General features: G+C 38.7%; 2 protein-coding genes across 2 annotated transcripts; one reads left to right on the top strand and one right to left on the bottom strand.

Annotated features, from left to right (window-relative positions):
* Nucleotides 1-136: 136 nt before the first annotated feature.
* Nucleotides 137-18,826, top strand: LOC114878288 (zinc finger E-box-binding homeobox protein zag-1). Its single transcript, XM_029191911.2, has 9 exons — nt 137-612; nt 8,890-9,239; nt 9,765-9,905; nt 10,455-10,755; nt 11,286-11,641; nt 12,150-12,503; nt 12,575-12,910; nt 12,992-13,151; nt 13,351-18,826. The coding sequence occupies exons 1-9, from the start codon at nt 579-581 to the stop codon at nt 13,542-13,544; spliced, it is 2,226 nt and encodes a 741-aa protein (XP_029047744.1). The 5' UTR covers nt 137-578; the 3' UTR covers nt 13,545-18,826.
* Nucleotides 18,827-19,031: 205 nt separating this feature from the next.
* On the bottom strand, nt 19,032-20,899 carry LOC114878317 (trafficking protein particle complex subunit 12). Its single transcript, XM_029191948.2, has one exon. It carries the CDS (start codon nt 20,719-20,721, stop codon nt 19,156-19,158), a length of 1,566 nt encoding a protein of 521 aa, XP_029047781.1. The 5' UTR covers nt 20,722-20,899; the 3' UTR covers nt 19,032-19,155.
* Between the last annotated feature and the right edge of the window lie 233 nt (nt 20,900-21,132).

Here is a 21,132-nt window from a genome sequence, read left to right as displayed (position 1 = left end):
CGTTGGTCATACGGTCGTTCGATAAACCGTTCATCGACAAGTGGATATCCGGAGTCAAGAGTCGGTTGAACGGTGATCAAAGAGGCAAAGGTGTGATACTTCATCCTGCTGATACACCTGAGCCGGTTGTCATCCTACGTAACCTGAAACAATCGAAGGAGAGAACGATAACGAATGATCGTTGCACTGACACACGTTGGTGGATGTGAATTACACCACGAGAGCTGATCGTCCTGGACGCATCGCGTTGGCCATTTTTTTCCCCCGACGCCCGATTGAATTGTTGCACGGACGGACGTTGAAGACCGTATTTCGTATCTATGCTTCCCGACGACGTGAGAACAGGCGGTTATCGTTACTTTGTACCGGCGACGTATTTATCGAACGATCCAACGGAGAAACGGGGAGCAGGATTGCAACCATGCGTCGCTGTACCTTGAAACGTCACAGATCACGCTGGACGAACTCTTGAGCGGGATCACGGAACGAGCTGAGGCTACTGAAGCATTCAACCTGGCGGAATTGTCGAAGAGACGCAAGACGTACCTCGGGGAGCACTGGCTCGCGCTCACGCGAATATGAGCATGACTCTCGTCCGAAATACGTTCAAAGGTAAGTCATTCTCTTCATCATTTTATTCCCGCCCTTTGTGATTTAAACACGTATCTTGTTTATGTGAAAACATAGTGTCATTTTTGTGGTGATATTTTTTCCTAAAAACTACACGTGGAACGCAGTGATTTGTTGAATGTCATACTTTGATCGTACGATTCCGTTAAAGGACGTAATAGTGTCTTATGATGACGTTGTATTGTTGTTTCATTAATTTTTCGTCAATGATACAGGTAACCTGTTTAAGAATTCATAAAGTCGAAAGCACTTTACACGTGATTTCTGCGTGTGCTTCGTAAATACGTCTGTTTATTCGCGCGCGCGCGTGCGCGCCAGAAAGAGACAGAGAACAAAACCGAATGCGCGTTGCGTTTAACACACGCGTTCGTTCGCGCATGCGCACGAGATCATGAAAATATCACCTATTTTTCGACGAAACGACGTGTAAAATTTGTCCGCAAATACGATCATTCGAATAAGATCGACGTGTTTTTCTTTTTTGTTTATTAAACGCAAAAACAATATCTACAAAATAACACGATAATGAGTTGTATTTATTTTTAACGCAGTACCAATAAATGCTACACGTGTTTTGTTTCTGAAAAGAACGTAGATGAGGCGGCGTACTGAGAATCGTTCATTTTGTCACCGATTGTTATGCAATTTATTTAAAAACTTCGTGTCAAATTTAGAATAGTTTAACGCACGACTTCCGAAACAGTGATCCTATAAACAGTTCGCAGAACGCGTCATCAAAGGGAACGCGATCGACGCCAAATTTCGTCGCGTGTACGTCTTAACCTTAACACTCGTCGGAAACGTAGTTTTTTTTATTTTTTATTCTTACTTACCGAGATTTATTGGATTACGCAACTTCGCGTCGATTTGCGGACAGTTTTTCTCCGTTTTATCGCAGAAAACTTAGCGGCGTCGCGTCACCTAATGATTCCGATGATTTTTCGTGATTCACGGCGATACAGTTTGTTCAACCGAAACCGAACTTTAGACCTGACACGCACTACTTTTCTGGCGCGGATGCGCGAAACCATTTCAAACGTGGAGCTCGGTGCGTCATGGTTGTATTTTTCGAAAGAAACATTATTTAATCGCACTTGAACGTTATCGAATAATTAATTTACTATTTAATTATCCTCCACTTAATATGTTGATCGCAATAGTAGATTTAGCTGTATCATTATGGAACACAATAATAAAGATATTGAAAATTAATTTTTAATGTTCCAATTTGTTATTTTACGTTATTAGCGCGATTAAGGTGACTTTGTAATTCTAATACGATCAAAGATCAATGATAGAATCTTAATTTGAATCATGTCGATGGATCATTGCCAATCGTTCGAAAGGTGCAACCAAGTTTCACCTTCCAAACGGTGGCCAATTTACTCAGGTTTACTAAGGAACACCAATAATTTATAATAGTCTAGTTACTTTCGTTAGAAACGTAACACTGGCTAGGCCAAGATCAGTAGTGCGCGTTCTTCGACAAATCTAAACGAGCCGACGATTATTGTACAAGCTTTGAGAACGAAGTCGTGCCCCGTGTGAAAATATTTACCGACTGAACGCACGAAAAGCCGCGGCTCTATTTTTCACGGGGAACACTGACAATCGTGTCCACAGGAGAATCGTCGTTTCAACGGCAGCCATTCAATCGGGTTCGGTGCTTTTGGATGAATCGAGGCCGTGATACAGACCGTCGAGTACTCCTCCACGATCTCGACTTTCAAGTAAATATTTATATGGCGAATGAACGACCGGTTTACAAATTATTTTCTTAAGTCTCGAAAGCAACTGATTTTATTTGGTCATTCGAAAGAATTTTCTGTCTTAAAATCAAAATGACGGATTAATTAGAATTAATTAGAATTATTAAATCTTATTTTAGAAATTATTTAGATCCCACAATAGGCATTGTAATAATTAATATCATTGAATGATTTTGCGAGGATTCAAGAATTATTAAATTTTATTTTAGAAATTATTTAGGTCCCACCTAAATAATTCAGATATCCTCTGAAAAACGATATCATTGACTGATTCTGTGAGGATTCAAGCGTCTTAAATAAGACGGATATCCAAACGCTGTTCGTATTCATCTCGACGAATTCCACGGCTCGTTTTCGCGAGATTCTTTTGTTCGAGTACACCAAGAGAGTACATTGTTCTTGCCAGGAGAGATAAGCTTCCCTATATTCCGCGGTCGAGATGAATGACGCTACTGTATCGGTGGTTGCGCATCGTATGCAGTTCACTAAGTCATCCGCCCGCGTATATTCCCTTTTTTATTCTTCCCTTTCTCTCTTCTTCCCTCGGCATCTGTTATCTTCCATTGCGGCCGGTTATCGTCCTGCCGTCTGTTTCTGTATTTTTCAGCGAAACGCGGACAAATAATCGTGTTGCACGCGCGAACGACCGGCATGATTGCGAAACTGTCCAGTTTCCGTCGCGAACAATGGAAAACGGGAGATCGAGTTTGCCTCTACCATTATCTATTTTTCCTTAGCCGATGATTACACTTTCAAGACGTTTCAACGAGAATAGAAAAGGATACTAAGAAAAATACGAGCTTTCAGTATGAAAATTTTGGAAAATTCTGGAAAATTCTGCTGGGTCATCGATGACCGACGTTGAATTTGTAATTAGTAAAGTAGCTAAATTTACTAATTAGAATTGTTATACGCGTCGATTTTCATTCTGGTAATTAAAGCGTTAATTTGCTTATCTCTGAGATATTATTATTATTTCGTGATGTTTCAGCGCAGAGAATCTCCTTTAATTAAGATCACGATGGTCTAATTTTGACTTAATTACGAGACGCTGAAACTATACAAATATCTTGAAGCGTAGCGTGCTTATTGTTAGATACGCGGACGATTGTGTCTTCGTTTGCAAAGTTCTCAAACACGGTTGGTATATGCGACAAAAGAGTAATTAACTCTATTCGATGGCACGAGGTCGGTCGTTGTAGCTGTATTTACTCGGACGTTTCGTTGGAGCTTGTACCTTGACGAGTCCCACGTTTTAAATTAACATTTATTTTTCTTATTTTCTCTGTCTCCCATTAGAATTAACGTAACGACTTCCATATACAGAAATTTAAAATAAATAAAATAGAAAAAGGTGTTTAAATTACTACCAGCTTCAAAAACAGTCATACAAAGAAGTTCTTAAAAATATTCGATAAATATTAGTGTAATTCAAGCGTGTTGCTGTGTATAAGAAACACAATTTTGTTTGCGAATGAAAGGCGAATCGATGATATACTTGTTACGTTCGATTTCGTGGAAATCGTGGATCACGGGCAGGCGAATCGACTCGAATTCATTCACGCTATTACAATGTACAATGATAATAAAACGTGACGCAATTATTGGTTTCTTTTTTCGATATGGAAGAAACATTATCGCTTCACCCACATTTGCATAGCACGTACTCCTTTTCGACGGTCTTTGGTGGAAATATACATATGATATGATAAAGGACTCTGATATTAATCATAAAAAATATTGATTATTTTTTAGATCTGGACATTCTTTCTATATTTCTTCTTAAGATGCTTTAAATTCACTTGGGTAGATCTATTCGTACCAAAGAGATGATGATCCAGAGTAGGGGGTGGGTTTGATGTGCTATGTTTCTATTAATCTCTGTATTTGTGGATGAAGTCCACTTTGCATTCAGTTAAAATAACAAACTAACCAGTGAAAGCCTAAAAATTCATAAGATTATTTCAATCGATCTTCATAAGTCACCCCGAAAATCGCGAACGATTCAAATAATCCTCGCCCCCTCTAATTTCTCAACGATTTTCGAGCGTTTCTCTCGAATTAATCGACGAAATTGTTGATACGACCGATTGGTCGACATTTAGCCTGTGGCCAATTGGTACGCCCGTTCCATCGATTGGCTGGTACGTATACACACATAATGCTGTGGAATAACGATGCCATCGTTTGCGTTCAATCAGGAGCGATGGCGAGGATTCACTATCATCGAATGATTCGTTCTATCAACGTGTCTGATTTTCAACGCCTTTCACGAATTACTTCAAACATTATACTTAATTGCAAGCTATTGCAATGTACACAAAAGCTTCGCTTCTTTGAGGATGAAATCTACCCTCGAATGATAGTCACCTGCATTTGACACAGATTTTTGCGGTAAAAATCATCGAAACTATTATAGCAATTGTCACCCGAAAGAAAGGGTAGAATTTGAAGAATTACAATTCTATTTAAAAAGCAAAGCTCATTGTGGAACCTCGAGGACGCCTCCTTTTCGAAACACTTTAAATTGATTGAAAAAGGAACACTTCAAAGTTCCACCCCTTTAAATGAAAAACGAAACAAAATCATAACACGTTCGAGATGAAAATCGTTTGGACCGCGAGCGATCCGAAGATGAGAAGGCTGGGAAGCCGCGTAATCGTATCAGTTCTCATCTAAACACGTTGCTCGACGACGCGTTAAATAGACTAATCGAGGCGAGCAACGCTTACAAATCGTTTCTACTCGGTCACGAGAGTACGTAGCGCAAAAGCGTCGCTAGGAAAGTCGTCCAGAAGTGGTTTTAACGTTATGGAAGATGGCGGCCGCGCCCTATCAGGCTCAATGACCTCTCCGACAAATCGTTTACTTCGCACGCGGCGGCGGCGTCAGTGGGATCGCCGCCACCGCGCCGCATCTTCGGCGCCGTGCGAACGCGCCTTTACGACCTGATCCGCGTTGTCTAACCAATGTAGATCATTTTTTCCTTTTCCGTTCCATCAAGGTGCGCGATTGGTACGCGGAACCATTGGGTCCTTTAGAACCTCCTATCCGATCCTAGTATTCAAAGAAACACAATGGAACCTAGGATTCAAACAACCCTACTAGAATTTTTTATCATCCGAGTCTGATAGTCGAATAAATCTAGTAGAACGTGCTAGTATACAACGAGCATGTTTTTTTATGGAAGAAGCCATGGAACTGAGGGTCCATTTTCCTTACCTTCCCAATCCCCTCGCTTCACGCTTCTTCCTCGGTCCGCCCACTGTAAATTCTCAGATTGGTTGAAGTGTTCTATGACTTTCAAGCAAATAAACTTTGTAAAACCTTCTAGTATTTAATAGCGGACTGTTCAATTCTATGGCATGTCGCAACATTTCCAAGGATCGTCATAGAAAATAGTTGCGCGTCAAGTGTCTGAAAAGTGGGCAGCTTTCCTCCGCGAGATTCATCGGCCAATTGTTACGAGAGCTTCTAGGAAATCCGAGAAATCTCGGTTGAGAAGCTTGAATGTATGTTCGAAATTTTAAACAGAAAATTTTCATTTGTCGGAAAAATGGAGGAGTTAAGTTTCAATTGAAACTCTTTGCGTATTGGGATAGAGTAGAGAAATGGAGGACAAATCGTGCATAATAACACTTTTCTTTCGACCGATCTCAACATTATATTCCTGTTAATAATCGACCGGCAACAAAAATAATTTCACCCCGCAAAGAACACAAAGAACTCGGGATCACGATGTTGCAAACAAGAAAAATAAGCCGTCGATACTTTCCGGCTAGCGGCGTTTCTGCTTTTCAACAGCGAACTTTTCTACCTTTCAACGATCGCGCATTCCACTTTTCAGCGAGGAAAAGAGAGGATACACGCGAATAAAAATAAAATACGCCGCGGGTAGCCACGTTGGGATCACCGATTTACGAGATAGACTGCCCGATAAAAGCCGCATTAGAGGAAAAATAACGCTTTGATATCTTCGTGTAATGGCGTCGGTCAAACTACCTGTGTACCATTTACCAATACAAGAATTAAAAGATGAAAATTGAAAAATAATTGATTAATTTTTAAATGTAAGCTTTCAATTTAAAAAGCGTTATTTTAAATTTGTTTTTTTCTCTAAAAATTCAATTGCAATAAAATTGGTATCCTCCATAGTATTTAATCTAATCTAATCGTAAGTATCAGAGGATAGTATATTTCCTTCCTTGTGCTAAGAAAATGGAGGATCGAGTCTCTCGGAGTCGAATGGATCCGAGATTGCGTGATATTACTTACAATTTGCTATGCCAGTTTCTGCATTCCACTGACGTCATTGGTGGCGCATCCTCTTCCCTCGAGGACGGCTGCTGAAAAGATACGCATCTGCACGTGGTCTCGATTGCTTCGATGTTCCATGCTTGTTCAAGATAATATACATTCATTCTGGAGTTGAATTAGTTTCTGGATAACCGTGGGAACAGGTGACAAGCTTCGCCTAAAAAATTGTTAATTCTATGTTAGTTAGTATTCTAAAATATAAGAGCCTTGTGTATAAAATACAATTTTGTACTTTTTCATATGTAAATATGATTTCTGAAACCTCCATTTATCACCTATGAATCTTTACAATTTTAATGACACGATGAAAAATGATAGAAATAAAAATATTAACAGCAGAAGAATTTTTAATATCTCGGAAACTTCAGTTATCGAGAAACTTTCCTCGTCAATTTTTTCTAATTCCCTAAAAGAATTTTCCAAGAAGTATCAGCATCAAGAACCAACTGTATCACGCTAAAGAAATTTCATTTAAAGAAGCGAATATTGATGGTGTCCGACTTTCCTGTTTTTTTAAAAGGCTCGCCTCCGAAGGCTCCAAAGTAAGGAACTATCGAGCGAATACTGTAATTCTAAATTAGCATATCAAAAGTATCTTAATAATTTCTGTAATTGAAAATAAAAAATCTGATATCTAATAATAAAAGTTTTCTTCATCTTCCTATGCAACTAGGAGATACCGACTATATTAAGAGTAGCCATTCATCTTCAACGATGAATGATTAAAAAGAGTATGTTAACCTCGCCGATGAACGTATTTTCCGCTCGATAAGGATGTACAGTAACGAGAATAATAATAATCAAGAGAGCAGGATTTCGTAACGATCTCTACGCGTGGAGGTTTATCGTGGCAGCGGTCACGGGATTTGTCGGATGCTTTTTAAAAGCGTCGCCAAACGCGAAAGCAACACAGCCAACATCCTCGAACGGTAGGAAAGGTCACGGCTCTGACCCATTTCGACGTTTTATCGGTCTACAATGCGAGCAAAGTTCGCTTCTCGCGGTGGTACAACGGGCCGTAAGCTTTGTTGTAACAGATTATACAGGCTGTAGCAAAATCGGTGCCGGTACAATGAAACTCCATTTATCTAAACACGGAAAACTAACAAGATAATTCGGAAAAGTTTCAATTTTTGGAATTCGACAGCGTTGTCGAATGGAAACAAAAGGAGGCGGAGGATTAATCATCTCCAAAAACAGTATAACTCATGGATCAAACCCATTTATCAGTCTCCGAGAATAGAACGAAAGATTCGCCCGAAAAGTGAAAGAAACATCGAAAGACACCTTGAGAAAGATGTTTTGATCATTGGTGATCTTCATGGCGAAGAATGCAGAAGCGTGATTAAAAGCTTCTCTTACTGGCGAAAGTGTTCGATGAAGATGACTCACGGTGAAATTTTTATCTTACCCGGCGATTTGCCAAATATCTCTTCGTCCAGAGCTTTCCTTCGAATTAAATATATTTTTCCATTTTTCTCTCTTGTCGATCAATGTCCGAGGTATCGAACAAGGAAATTCGGTTCATCGTGTGACCGCACGTTTGAAAACGGCTATCTACATCGTGGTGTCGGTTTGTATCGATTGCTCGTTAGTTGACCGGTGTTTTAGCAACAGCTTGCGACAAGATGAATTTAAATTCCGAACGGTGTGTTATAACGATCGGTTGATTAATTGCCCTGTACGATTTATCAGCTCTCGTGTACGATATCAGCTTGGCCAGAATCACCTTCTGGCGGTTGGTAAAACCGCTGATACTCTTCCAGGAAACTGCGTGCCCAGTGAATTATGACGAAATAAATAATAATTTTTAATATCTCTGCACGCTGTGTTGATCGCTGGTATCAAATGAGAGAAGAAAAATATTTTTCCCGAATCATGATTAATTTTCAGAATTAGAAGTGCAATTAAGCGTCCTATTTAAGGGATGAAAATCCCCAAGTATATTATCAAATTCCTTTGACAAAAATCGAATCGACGAAATTCTTTTGCGCTCTTCGAAAAGCGTTAAAACGCATCTGCACCCTGATGTACGTTCCACCCTCGTCCAGCTCGTCGATGTCCTGTTATCGCCCACCGGGCACCGATAGGCTACCGAGGGGAAAAAAGAGGAATGGAAAAAAAAGGAGCGAGAAGAAATAACGGTGTGCACGTGTGGCTGGTTGTGTTTCAGGTTGCAGCGAGGACGAGGCAGCAGGTGTCGTGAACGCGGAGGTGGGCGGAGGTTGCGCAGCCGGGGCGCCAACCACAGGAAGTAACGGTGGAGGTGGTAGCGGGACAGGTAGCGAGGTTGGTGGTGGCGGAGGAGGCGTTGGTGGTGGTGCAGGACCAGGAACAGGAGGTGGTGGTGGTGGCCGTGGTAGCGGCGGTGAGGGCGGATCAACGAAGCAGGGTGGCGAGAGGTGTCCCCATTGTGGTATCCTCTGTCGGGACGTCCACGTGCTTCAGCTCCATCTCGAGGACACGCACAAGACCCCGTACGCCATCGACAAGAACGATCTCAACGCTCAATTCCCCCAAGTGGTGAGTGAAACTAACGTCAAGGACGAGAGGACTCCATTGTTCCTTGTGTATTATCGATCATGCGCGACCGGCTTGCGGATTCTCCAATCCCCCCCCCGGATCCCACCTCTTTCTTTATCTCTCATCATGTACTCTTCATACGTGAAGATGTTTGCTCTTGTCCTGTACGATGTGTTCTCCTTCTTTTCCTTTTGTTTGTTGAATGTTTAGGGGGATGATTAAGGAACAGGATCGAGGAGTATTTTTCAGATTTAGGGTATAATGATATGGAAAATTAAATTTTATTTTCAGCCGACAATTAATCCTTCATCTGAAGTTGTAAAATTCATATATTTATGAAATTTATTTTATTTTATATTTTCTGTATTTTTTAAATTATCTGGAAACAAGAGATTTTCATTGTCTTTTTTGTTTCTTTTTTGGAATTGAATTTGTTATTTTAATTTGATCGTAATAAATGACTGCTCAGCTGAAGGATCAAAGTTCTGACCGACAATTGGCGAGATTAATTATGTATTTTTCCAGTCCTGCAAGGTGTGCAGCAAGACTTTTGCTAACGTCTACCGACTCCAAAGGCACATGATCAGCCATGATGAAAGTGCCGTGCTTCGTAAGTTTAAGTGTCCCCATTGCGAGAAAGCCTTCAAGTTTAAGCATCACCTCAAGGTACTACGAGTGCACCCTTATTTTTCATTTCTCATTCGTACATCGTTATTTCCGTTCTTTGGTTTCCTTTTCACGGTCTCTCACACAGCACTGCTCGATATAATTTCTCCTGTAACCGCGTGTAATACCGGATTCAATTTATATCTATCTAAGTTTCTTATTATTATTTTCAAATATAAGCGTACGTAGAATGCATCGATTAAGAAACAAAATTTTTATACCTTTCATCTTCTGTACATCTCTTTCGAGCGTATACGTGCAATTCATTTTTTTAAGCTATTCAAATTTATCAAATTCTTTTAACAAAACATTTTCAAATTTTAATAGCTAAAAAGAATTGCAATTATACGCTAAAATTAAATAAACGGTAGGTCAGAAGGGGCGATAAACGGACCAAAATATAAATCCTAATTTTTTCATATAAAAATTCAATAATTTGTTAGGTATACGTTCACCTGTCTTGACCTATCGTATATATATATTAATTAATATAAATTTATTATTAATTTATCCTTTAGTTTCATTTGTTCTTTTCGTACGTGTCCTCAGGAGCACCTTCGCATTCACAGCGGTGAAAAGCCATTCCAATGCAACAATTGCGGGAAACGTTTCTCTCATTCGGGCTCGTATTCGAGTCACACGACGTCGAAGAAGTGTCTGATAGTGAACTTAAAGAAATCAAGGCACACGAACGTGAGCAATGTAGATCGTGGCTCGAAAAAAGTGCAACAACCCCTGCCGCCGGGACGTCGCGAGGTCGATCTGCTCGCGGCGAATAATAACACTTTCCTCCCTATTCTGCCGAAGCTTTCACCCTCGGATTACCAGGAAATACAACGAGAAGGAGCGGGTGAGGGTCGATAACGCCATTTTATTTCATCGCGATGACCGCGTGTCCATTTTGTACGGATCTCCTTTCGTCCTTCGATCGCTTACACAATTTCTGGGTCAGATGTTAACACGAGACATGTTGATATCATTTTATTCGTAAGTTTCGAATAATTATTTACCGGGTTTAAATATATTTGTTAAAAATTTCCATAAACCAAGTCACGATTTTTCCATTTAAAAAATACTTTAATTAAGAAATTAAAATGAAATATCTTCTCATAGTCGATATAACAGCATCAAACAACTGAGGAGATAACAGAATTCAATCAAGCGAAGAAGCCCAGCGCTCAAAGTTTAACTTGGTCCTACTAGAATGTCTCTGAAAGTTTTCTGCATGCCCATCAATATTTAACATCCACTTCCATTTACGTGAAACTAATATCGAAAGGAAGATGAAAAAACCTAGAGCAATTTATCTCTTCAAAGTCGAACGATAAATCATCTTTCACGAAGAAAAAAACAATGAAACAAGGGAAAATTCTCTTTCAGGTATTTACGATATGCCGACCCTCTTGCCTCAAATGATGGGTTTCGGTAGTTACTTCCTACGGATGTCCTTGGGTAAGATCTTAACTCAGCTACATTCCAAGAGATTGGACGAGGTAGCCGAGCAATTCGAGTCTCATCGGGAGCTTATGAGTCCATCCACCGCGGATTCGGAGGGCACCGAGGGCACCGAGGGCAAAGAATCACCGGCGCCCGCAGATCCTCAGGGTCTCGACGCTGTTCGAAGAATTTTGGAAACCGTCAACACCTCTGTCACGAAACAATTACTGGAAGCGAACGTACGAAAGTTGTCTACCTCACCAGCGACGATGAAACGGGAGTTCGAGGAGGATTATCAAGTAAGGCATCGTTCGGTGTGAAATGAGAACCAGATGGGAATGATTTAAAAAGAAAAAAAAAAAAAGAAACAAAAGAAAACAGTGGTTTTATTTTCTTCTCTGTGTATGTGTATTGGAGATTGAGAGATACCGAGCAAGGTAGCAGACTGAAAATTACTGCACTGTCGTAAATTACCATATTTCTGTTGACCACATGCGCTTCAAATGCCTGCGGCCTTCAGCTTAGATTGACGTGCCATAAAATCATTAGACAGCGCGCGTACCTTTAACAGATGTGCAAGCCTTGGGTTCAGAGGTTAAAGCTTTCTTTTAGGTCTTTGCGAAATTGTTCCAAGGTTCAAATGATTCGTTAGAAGATTACACGTTTAAATTAAGCACCTTCGGTATCTTTTTAAATTTCATTTATATTTACTCAGGGAATCGGTTGTAAATAGCGAAAGGAATGTACAATTAGAAGATTCGTCGATTTCGTGAAATATGTAACAAACGAATAAATATCATTCTGCAGGATCAAGATAGCGAAATGTCCAGCGAGATGGCACACTATCCGGACTGGTCAACGACGGATCAATATGATTCGCAGAGCGAGGGTTTAGCGGCGAAGCTCGAGGACGTAAATCAACCGAGCGCGAAATCAGGCTACAAAAGAAAAGCGGAGGACAGCTCGGAAGCTGACTCGGACGACGATGAAGATGGAACCCAAACGCACAACGATAATGGAAGGAGAGTTAGAGCAAGGTCGTTGATAGACGACGAGCAATTGGCTGTTCTCAAAGGTTACTATGCCATTAATCCTCGGCCCAAAAAGGAAGAAATCATCATGATAGCGAATTATATCAATTTCCCCACCCGTGTCGTACAGGTGAACCATTATTTCTCAAGATCCCAATTAACGGAAACTTGATTTCTACTGAAAGAAATTTTTTTCTTTAGGTTTGGTTCCAAAATTCCCGAGCGAGAGATCGACGAGAGTCGAAGATACCACCTCTGGTGCCACTGGCTAATTCGATCAGTCAGACTACCATCGAACAACCCCTCGATCTGTCGAAGAAAGAAGGACTCACCCAGTCAACGTGTAAAGAGAACGATGTTGTCTCGGTCAAACAAGCCCCCTCGCCTCCTGTCGAACTGAAGAATGATCATCCACCTACGCATAATCCAGACACGGACGATTTGGAGGATTCGCCGCTCGTTATAGACGAAGAGACTACCGATTCTGTGGAAACGAAACGTTTAGTCCCTACCACAGGGGGAGAAATTGGTCCAAAGGTAATTGGGGTACCTTCGGTTGCATTCACAGTTTGAATAGAGTTTATGATATGGTATTTATTATGGGATGATACGTTATAGAGTCAACCTCAAACGAATACGAAGAGTGAAAGTGAAAACGTCAGTAAACCAGAGGCCCCGCCAGCGGCGGAAATCGAGCAGGGCGTTTACTTCTGTGATCGGTGTGACAAAACATTCTCCAAGCACAGTTCCCTAGCAAGACACAAATATGAACATTCCGGTAAGAATTTAGGACGTTATTTTCCTATGCTATACCTGAACTAAAAGAAAACTAGGTTGTACTCCTCATAGAACTATCTTCTTTAGTCTTCATCAACATTTGCCCATGACCTATCCTACTTCCTAGCCCTATGTTATACTCCCCGCTCCTCGTTATTGCACAAATATGAATTACAAAGAAATCCTGTGAATTTCTTCAGGGCAAAGGCCGTACAAATGCATGGAGTGCACAAGGGCGTTCAAGCACAAGCACCATCTGACCGAACACAAGCGGCTGCACAGCGGGGAAAAGCCCTTCCAATGCTCCAAGTGCCTGAAGCGTTTCTCTCACTCGGGCTCGTACAGCCAGCACATGAATCATCGTTACTCTTACTGCAAGCCGTACAGAGAATAGGTAGTATTCTGCTAGTTCAAACCGAAATCTTCTTCGCCGGCTTAGTTAAGTACGTACGGTCCTTTCTTCCTTCCACACGGGACTCGGCATTTAAAAAAAGCTCGAGGAAAAAAGCAAATACGATAATTTATACCTCGCGTCAACGCGCGAGAACACGCTAGAGGGACGAGACGAAGAGGTAGCGACCAATCTCGTGCTACTAAAGAACACCTTGCGGAATCTGTTACGACAACGCTGCGTGAAACGTAAGCGAACGATTAGAGTCTAAATGAAAAAAGAAACGCGCATCGCGGTTTCCAGGAAGCAAAAATAATAATGGAGAAGATTGAACAGCATCGTCCAAGTATCTCGAGCGTGTATCTTCTTGGAAGATAAAAAAAAAGGAACAAAAGAATGATAAATTTGCGTCGATTTTGAAATCGACTGAGTTGTGAATAAAAAAGAAAAAAGAAAGAAATGAAAAAAAAATATAGAAACCAAACAATACGCAACGGTACCAAAAATGCATAATGCAATAATCTATTATATATTATATATAATATACATAATATTTTAGTATTTTTATTAACAAGATTATTATATATACCATGACAATAATAAGGAAACTAATTAACGTACAAATTTGTTAGCCACGTTTGCACGGGGCACGCGATGGATTCAGTCGCGGGACAAAAGGGCGAAGGGATGCAACGCGAATATTTAAAAGTTCCATTGAACTGAACAAGTTGCACGTGCAATTCTGATGCAATTTCTCGAAGAAGAAAACTCGATGTATATTCTATACGCGATAAGAGAATCGTGTGTCAAAAGAACAAGAGTAATTTTCTGTATATTTTCGATCGAATTTGCCCTCAACAATAGTCCCAGTTTATCGAAAAGAAGAAGAAGAAAATGGAAACGATCGGGAATGAATTATTCTTTTCTTCCTAAAGAATTAATTGGAAAAAATTCTCGGCTAGTTGTACGTTAAGTGTCTGAATTTGATTTGTTGGGAATCTCTGGTACTCCAGACCTCCTCTGATGATTGAGTAATTTTGTAAACTCGAGACGAGGTGTTTCTGGGCCTTATTTGACGGTGATCGATGCCATAACGACTATCTTTCGATCGTTTTGTACTTACTTTCAATTTCCAGTCATCGTATCGTCGGCATCCGCACAGGAAAGCATACATTCATCAAGAGATTCCATAAATATGAACTGAAGTTCCATCGTATAATTTGTGATTAATCGTATGACCCCATGACGTCATCTACAAAGACAATAATGATACAAAATACAAGAGAGAAACATAGAGGGAAAAAAGGTATGCCTTAGACATTCCGTTAGAATCAGTGCCCTTTTTATTTCTTCATACAAATCATTCATCATGGTGAAGCATCAACCATGGCCTCTCGTACTTTCTGTCGAGCTCGTTGACATTCGTCTGATTCATAAACATTGACGAAGATCATCGAAGTTCATTGATTTTCCGATGCACGAAAGAAACAAAAAAAAAAGAAAAAAAAAAGAAAAATGGCATCGAGAACCTCGCAATAAGAAGAAGAAAGAAATCCCTTCACCAAGAAATGCGGGCCCCGATCGTAAACTCATAAGTATATTAAATGCTTCCAATACTGTACTATTAAAGAAGAAAAAAAAAATTATTATTACAACATTTTTATGATTTTATTCATTCGGACGCGTAGGTAAGCGGTATATATATATTATATAAATATATATATATAATCTACAGATCGATAATACTCGAGAATGTATTTTATAACGATTTATGCCTCTTTTTATTTACACGTACCACGAGTGACAAGTGATATATATTATTATTATAAATATATATATTGTTATTGATAAAAAAGTGAAAAAAAAAAACACGAAGAAAATAATTGATGAAAGGAAACGACGACTTAATTACGGGGATACACTGGAAAGAGTGTATATTTAAAATAAAAGGAAGTCGTGTCAAAATAGTAGCATCGTGTTCGGCCAAGAAAGAAAACGGTACACGCCACCGTGTTGCATTTCCTCCGCGTCTAGAAGCTCCGGTTATCCGCGACAGGCATCGTGTCCGTACTACGAAAAAAGAAAAATAAGAAAAATGAAATAAAAATGAATCCAAGATATGATGATGATGATGATGCTTAATAATACTCATTTATTATATAGTGTTAATAGTTAAGAAATATATTTTTATATTATTATAATATTACGACACGATATATTATATATACACGATGATATATATTAAACTAATTCGAATCCGCCGCGGTTTAACGTGAATAACACCGCGGCGTGTCTGTTCCTCGGCTGGTACAGATAACGCGAGAATCTTCTATTTTTATTTTCTAGTTTCGAAACTCGATCGTAAACGATTCAAACGTTCCTGTGCAATCGCTTTGTTATATCGTCTACGTTATTTGTCTTTGTCGTTGCGCGTTTTTTTTTTGTTTTTTTTTTTTTTTACGTTCTCTTCTTTCTTTAACTCGTTCTTATTTGTATACGATTTATTTTCTTTCTATTTTACCATTAGTTAACCTGGCATTCCTTAAGTATTTCTATCATTTTCTTTTTATGGTTTTGCGAGAGTTTAATTCAGTTTTTTTTTTTTCTTTCAATTTTTTAATTACGTTGAGACACCCTCGATTCTGTACTTTCGAATACTTTCACGACCAACGGGTTTAATGACATCAGGAAGGAAAAGCAGGAAACTTACGAAGACAATATTACAATACGTATAAGTGACTAAATGAAGAATAACAAAAAAAATTATATATATATATATAAATGAATATAAATATATATATATAAATATAAATATATGAATATAAATATAGATAAATATAGAGATATTTGCTCTGATTCGAGAGTATTTGCAACCTGCTCGCCTCGATGTAACTGTATATACGTATTATTAAAAATAACACACGGCATACAAGTGTCATTTTTGCCAGCTTTCGCGCATCGGCATCGGTTATGTCTCCGTTACTTCCTAAAACTATTATAAACTAACGAAAGAAAATAAAATGATAAGCGAATGGGTACTCGTTGAAGCACGAAGCAAACGGAATACGAGATAGTGAGGAGAGAAATACGAGGGAAAAAGTTGTTAATAATTGTTAATGCAACGATTTAATGATGAGCACCGTACGATGCCTTCCGTGAACGACCGAGCTTGCCTAGTTTACCGAGATTAACATAGAAATTCAATGATTCGATCTCGAATTGAATTCTCTCGTCGAAAGTACCATTACTCCCGTGATGTTTCTCTTTGCACACCAAAAAAATATCTATTTCTTATCTTCCGATAAAAAAAATAAAATTCAATATCGACGTTGAATTCAGATTTATAAAAATGTATAAATTTTTAAGTTATTTCGCGATTTTATTCGAGGCGAGAAGCACACGAGAGTAATAAAAAAAAAAAATCTAGTTCGCTTCAAAAGCAGTACTCGACGAACACTGGTGTGGTTATGCTATTGAGCTTTCCATGACTACCGTTTTACGTAAAAAAAAAAAACACCAGAAACCGTGGTTGTGTGCGTGTCAAAGCGTATGCGTGTATGTGTGCACAGAGAAAATACTCGGAAATGGAGAAAAAAAAAAAGAAAGGATTACGGCAGGACAATAAAATAAATACCGTTTCGTTTAGAGATTTTTAGAAGAGCGTAAGCATTACACAATAGTATATATAATAATTCTATATATACATTGTAAGTGTGAAAATTAAAAAGAATAAATTTGCTAAATTCATAAATCTGCATGTGAGCACACATGCACGTCCCTGGCGTGGGTGTACATGTGTGTACACAGCGGACAGCATATGTATATGTACATAGGTAATACATTCGTAAGGTTACATTTTAGTCGCCAGGAATAGCGATGCGGATGTTATTATAACAGCGATGCGTAATGTACGGTAGATGAGAGAACGAAGGGAGAGAAAAAAAAAAAATGAAAACCGGAAGGTTCCAGCTGCGTAGTGAATGCAGTGCCTTCTCCGAAAAATATCTTTTTTAATTTTGATAATGATAAATTATACTATGCGTTGTTAGAAAGATGTCTTGTGAAAGGAATGCAATTATATTCTGATAGATCCAGTTGTAGAGATAAAGGCATGGACGTCTCAAATTGTTAATTACTAATTTGACTAATTACTCGCCAGTCCTATGACTATGTCGATGTGTGCCATAAGAACTTAATATCTCTCCAGCAACGCATGGTATTGCAAACTTTTCTAATCGCACGATTTTGATTTTTTAAAATCTAATTAAAAATTTCTAAATTGCATTATTTTGTAAAACAAGTTATAATTTATATATAATTGTACATAAATTTTCAGATTAATTTTGAATTCGGGGAAGGAACGTGTTGTTCTTGTAATTAGATCGGTAATTAATGTTATGAAAAGTATATTATTCTAATGAGAACGATCTCCTTTCAAAAGTTCGATCGTTGTAAATGGGCATTCAATATATAGACAAAGAAAAATAAAAAAAAAAATATAAAGGAACGACGATGGGTCGTTTATGTGGATAAGAATCGAACAGAACACTGCGAACACTACGTGGCTACCATTTTTCTTAGCGCATGGATCAGTGAATTCGGCTCGTACGGAAACAAAATGCCGAACCAGTTGAACACTGCGGAAAGAAGCAGCAGAAAAGAGATGAAAATTAAAAATAATGTATTGTGACGAAGTTCCATCCATAAATAAAATAAATGAAAATATTATACAGTTAGGCCGACTTTTCCGCCAGTTCGTGCCTTTTTTCTGCAGGGAGAGAGAGTGCAGTTTTGGAAACGATCTGAATGTATGCTGTAATGTTACCGCCTGCTGCTAAAAAGAAAGAAAACGAGAGATAGGGAGCAAGAAAGAGATATTTCAAGTTGGCCGATTTTGAAATAAAAACACAGGCGGTCAGAGGGAAAGGATGATGGTTAATTACGCGAAGAAATCTAAATGATTTTATGTTTGGTGAGGTAACAAAAGTGTGTGTCCTGTAATGCATTATGATTATTGAAGAACATTACGTGCACGCCGATTGTTTCGGTTAGTGAGCGTAACGGGTTAAGAAAAGCGATGAAACGAAGGGAAAGAAAAGAGGTGCGAGATTCTAATAAAGTGTAAGCAGTTCATCCGAGTGACACGAATGAAAAAAAAAGGGTGAGAAGAAAGAATGTATGCATGAGTGAGATTGAACGAAAGGGAGAGAGAGAATTCTAGCAATTGTTGAACGTTCATTAAATTGTCCTCGTTTCACGATGTAATAAAGGCTATTTTACTTTGATATCGATGTTGAATTATTTCCTTTGCACTCTTCAAATTTTACTAATATACTTGCAGATTTATTTGAAATAAACCGCTAAACTCGATGTCGGTATTCTAGATCGTGATAACCGGAAGTTGTTAGGTTTGATCCCTGCATTACCTATACTCGTTAATACTTTTCATTCAGATGAAAATCTGTATAGAAATACTCAACTGTTTAAAAATAGGATGGAAATTGATTTTTTATTTAATAAAATTTATACATTAGTGCAATATTTTCATAACTAAATAACAGATTTAAAAATTTCATCTCCAAGCTATTATATACTGTACACAAGCGAAATAATTTTAGTTCAAAGGAAGTTTCAAACACTGTATATCTACAGCATCCCCTTTATACCTATTTAACTGGCTCAATAAATGTAACTTTGGCTGTTTGCAATGAGTTGTATGCAATTCGTATGAAGTACATATATTCAACAATATAGGTTCTTGTAAGCTTTTAACAGGGTTTCTTGTAATCATACTTTCATATAAATGCACCGCTGCTTTCAATTGACCCGTGTATAAAAGGCAAACAGCCATATTATTAACTAAGGCAATGTTTGAAGGATCTAATGCCTCTGCAGCTTGGAAATATTTATACGCTTCTGGAAAAGAATTTTGAGCTACTGCCATTAATCCTCTGTCCATCAGCTCTCTGACAGTTAACTCACTGTCTTGTTTTCGTGGATTGATGAGAAATTTCTCTGCTGCTGAAATATCCCCCAGAAACAGATGTATTCTACCTATACTAGCTCTCATTGCATCCATTTGTTCAGGTGTCCAATCTGCAGAGTTGCATAATTTCTCTAAAATCTCTATACCTAATATATAGTTCTTCATGCTAACTGCACAATTGGCAATAGATATTAAAACTCTGGATCTCCTGCCTTTCCACAATCTTACAGCATCCTCTTGCTCTGATGGGTTGATTTTAACCTTTGAACCATCCCCGTTAAATCCGGCAGTAAAATTAGCTATGATCTGATTCACTGTAGCTAAAACCTTATAAAGATTATCTAGTGCTTGTTTTGGTTTACCACAGTACTGTGGAATTTCTGCTAAGAGCAGTCTAAAAGAAAAAGAAGCCATGGAACCTGGTCTGGTACCATAAAGTTCAGGGTAAAATGTGAAGTACATGTCAGGCTTATCCAAATTGCCGAATGGTTTTGATTCACTTTCTAAAATATCAACTTGCTTCAGTTTAGTCAACAGAGCAAGTCTTGTGTACCACAGTTGCAAAGAATGTGGGGTGTGTTTACTAGGTTGATTTATTTTCCCATATCCTTGAGCATATACTGCTAACAATCTTCCTGTTAAATTTATGGCTGCTTTGTAACAACCAACTTGAATCAATTGTCTCAAGCCTCGTTCGTCCTGTGTTACATCAGAAGCAGTAAGAACATTTCTTGCTGAGTTTTCATCCTCCCCTAGGAACCGCATAGCAGCATTCTTTATTAAGTTCGACATGTCACCCTGGATTGCAAGACCTGGCATTGTTAGGTTATCTCTATCCAGAAGATTAGTTCCAGCGGTGGATGTAGCGATATTTCGCAACACTTTTCGCGTTTGTTCAGAAGGTATCCAGGTATCTCTATGCATATCGTTTGCCCCACTGTGATCAACTCGGTCGTTACCAAGTAACGAAGTGCCTTTTAAAAATTCGCTCGAATGATCTGGTAACAATTCGAAGTCTGGAATTCTGCTTCCAGAATCTCCTTGCATATCGAAGAAATCTTTTTTAGGTGAAACAATCTCGTCAAAAATCGTGCGAGATGCATTTTCAAAATAACGACTAATGTCAGCTTCGTTTGTAACCTCTTCAGTGGTTTCAGATTTCTGTTGCTTCGAAATATCACTTTTCTCGGCCATTCTATGTTTAACTATTTTATTATATAGTAAAAACTATATATATTTATGACATTTAATAAGTGTTACATATTAAATCAAAGAGAAATAAGCATCAGCTGTCAAAAGCAGGTGGGAACATTCTGTAATTAAGGTGATGCTAGCGTGAAGCCCGAACTTCGAACAGTGACTACAGATCTAACAAGACTACAGACAGTCACTGAATGTATGCATAAAAGTACAAAAATTATGATCAATCGAACGAACGAACTGTGCCCTACAGAAAAAACGAGGAACTAAATTTGTGGTCTGTTTTACCTTTTTGACATCTTTCGCGAATGAACAATCAACGAAATCGTAGTTCTCAAATTACTTCTTCCTGGAGACTTATACATCATCCCTTGGGTGCTCGTTTTATTCTATCCGACCCAAATA

The sequence above is a fragment of the Osmia bicornis genome, chromosome 3, assembly GCF_907164935.1.
Source record: "Osmia bicornis bicornis chromosome 3, iOsmBic2.1, whole genome shotgun sequence".
Taxonomy (NCBI): domain Eukaryota; kingdom Metazoa; phylum Arthropoda; class Insecta; order Hymenoptera; family Megachilidae; genus Osmia; species Osmia bicornis.
This window is presented reverse-complemented; position numbering and strand designations above follow the sequence as displayed.

What these genes read in the sequence shown, in the direction of transcription:
- LOC114878288 (XM_029191911.2), top strand. Translation starts at nt 579, where the DNA reads ATGAGCATGACTCTCGTCCGAAATACGTTCAAAG. An exon ending in AATACAACGAGAAGGAGCGG is followed by an intron (nt 10,756 to 11,285) that starts GTGAGGGTCGAT and finishes ATTCTCTTTCAG; the next exon opens with GTATTTACGATATGCCGACC. An exon ending in GGGGAGAAATTGGTCCAAAG is followed by an intron (nt 12,911 to 12,991) that starts GTAATTGGGGTA and finishes GATACGTTATAG; the next exon opens with AGTCAACCTCAAACGAATAC.
- LOC114878317 (XM_029191948.2), bottom strand. Translation starts at nt 20,721, where the DNA reads ATGGCCGAGAAAAGTGATATTTCGAAGCAACAGAAATCTGAAACCACT.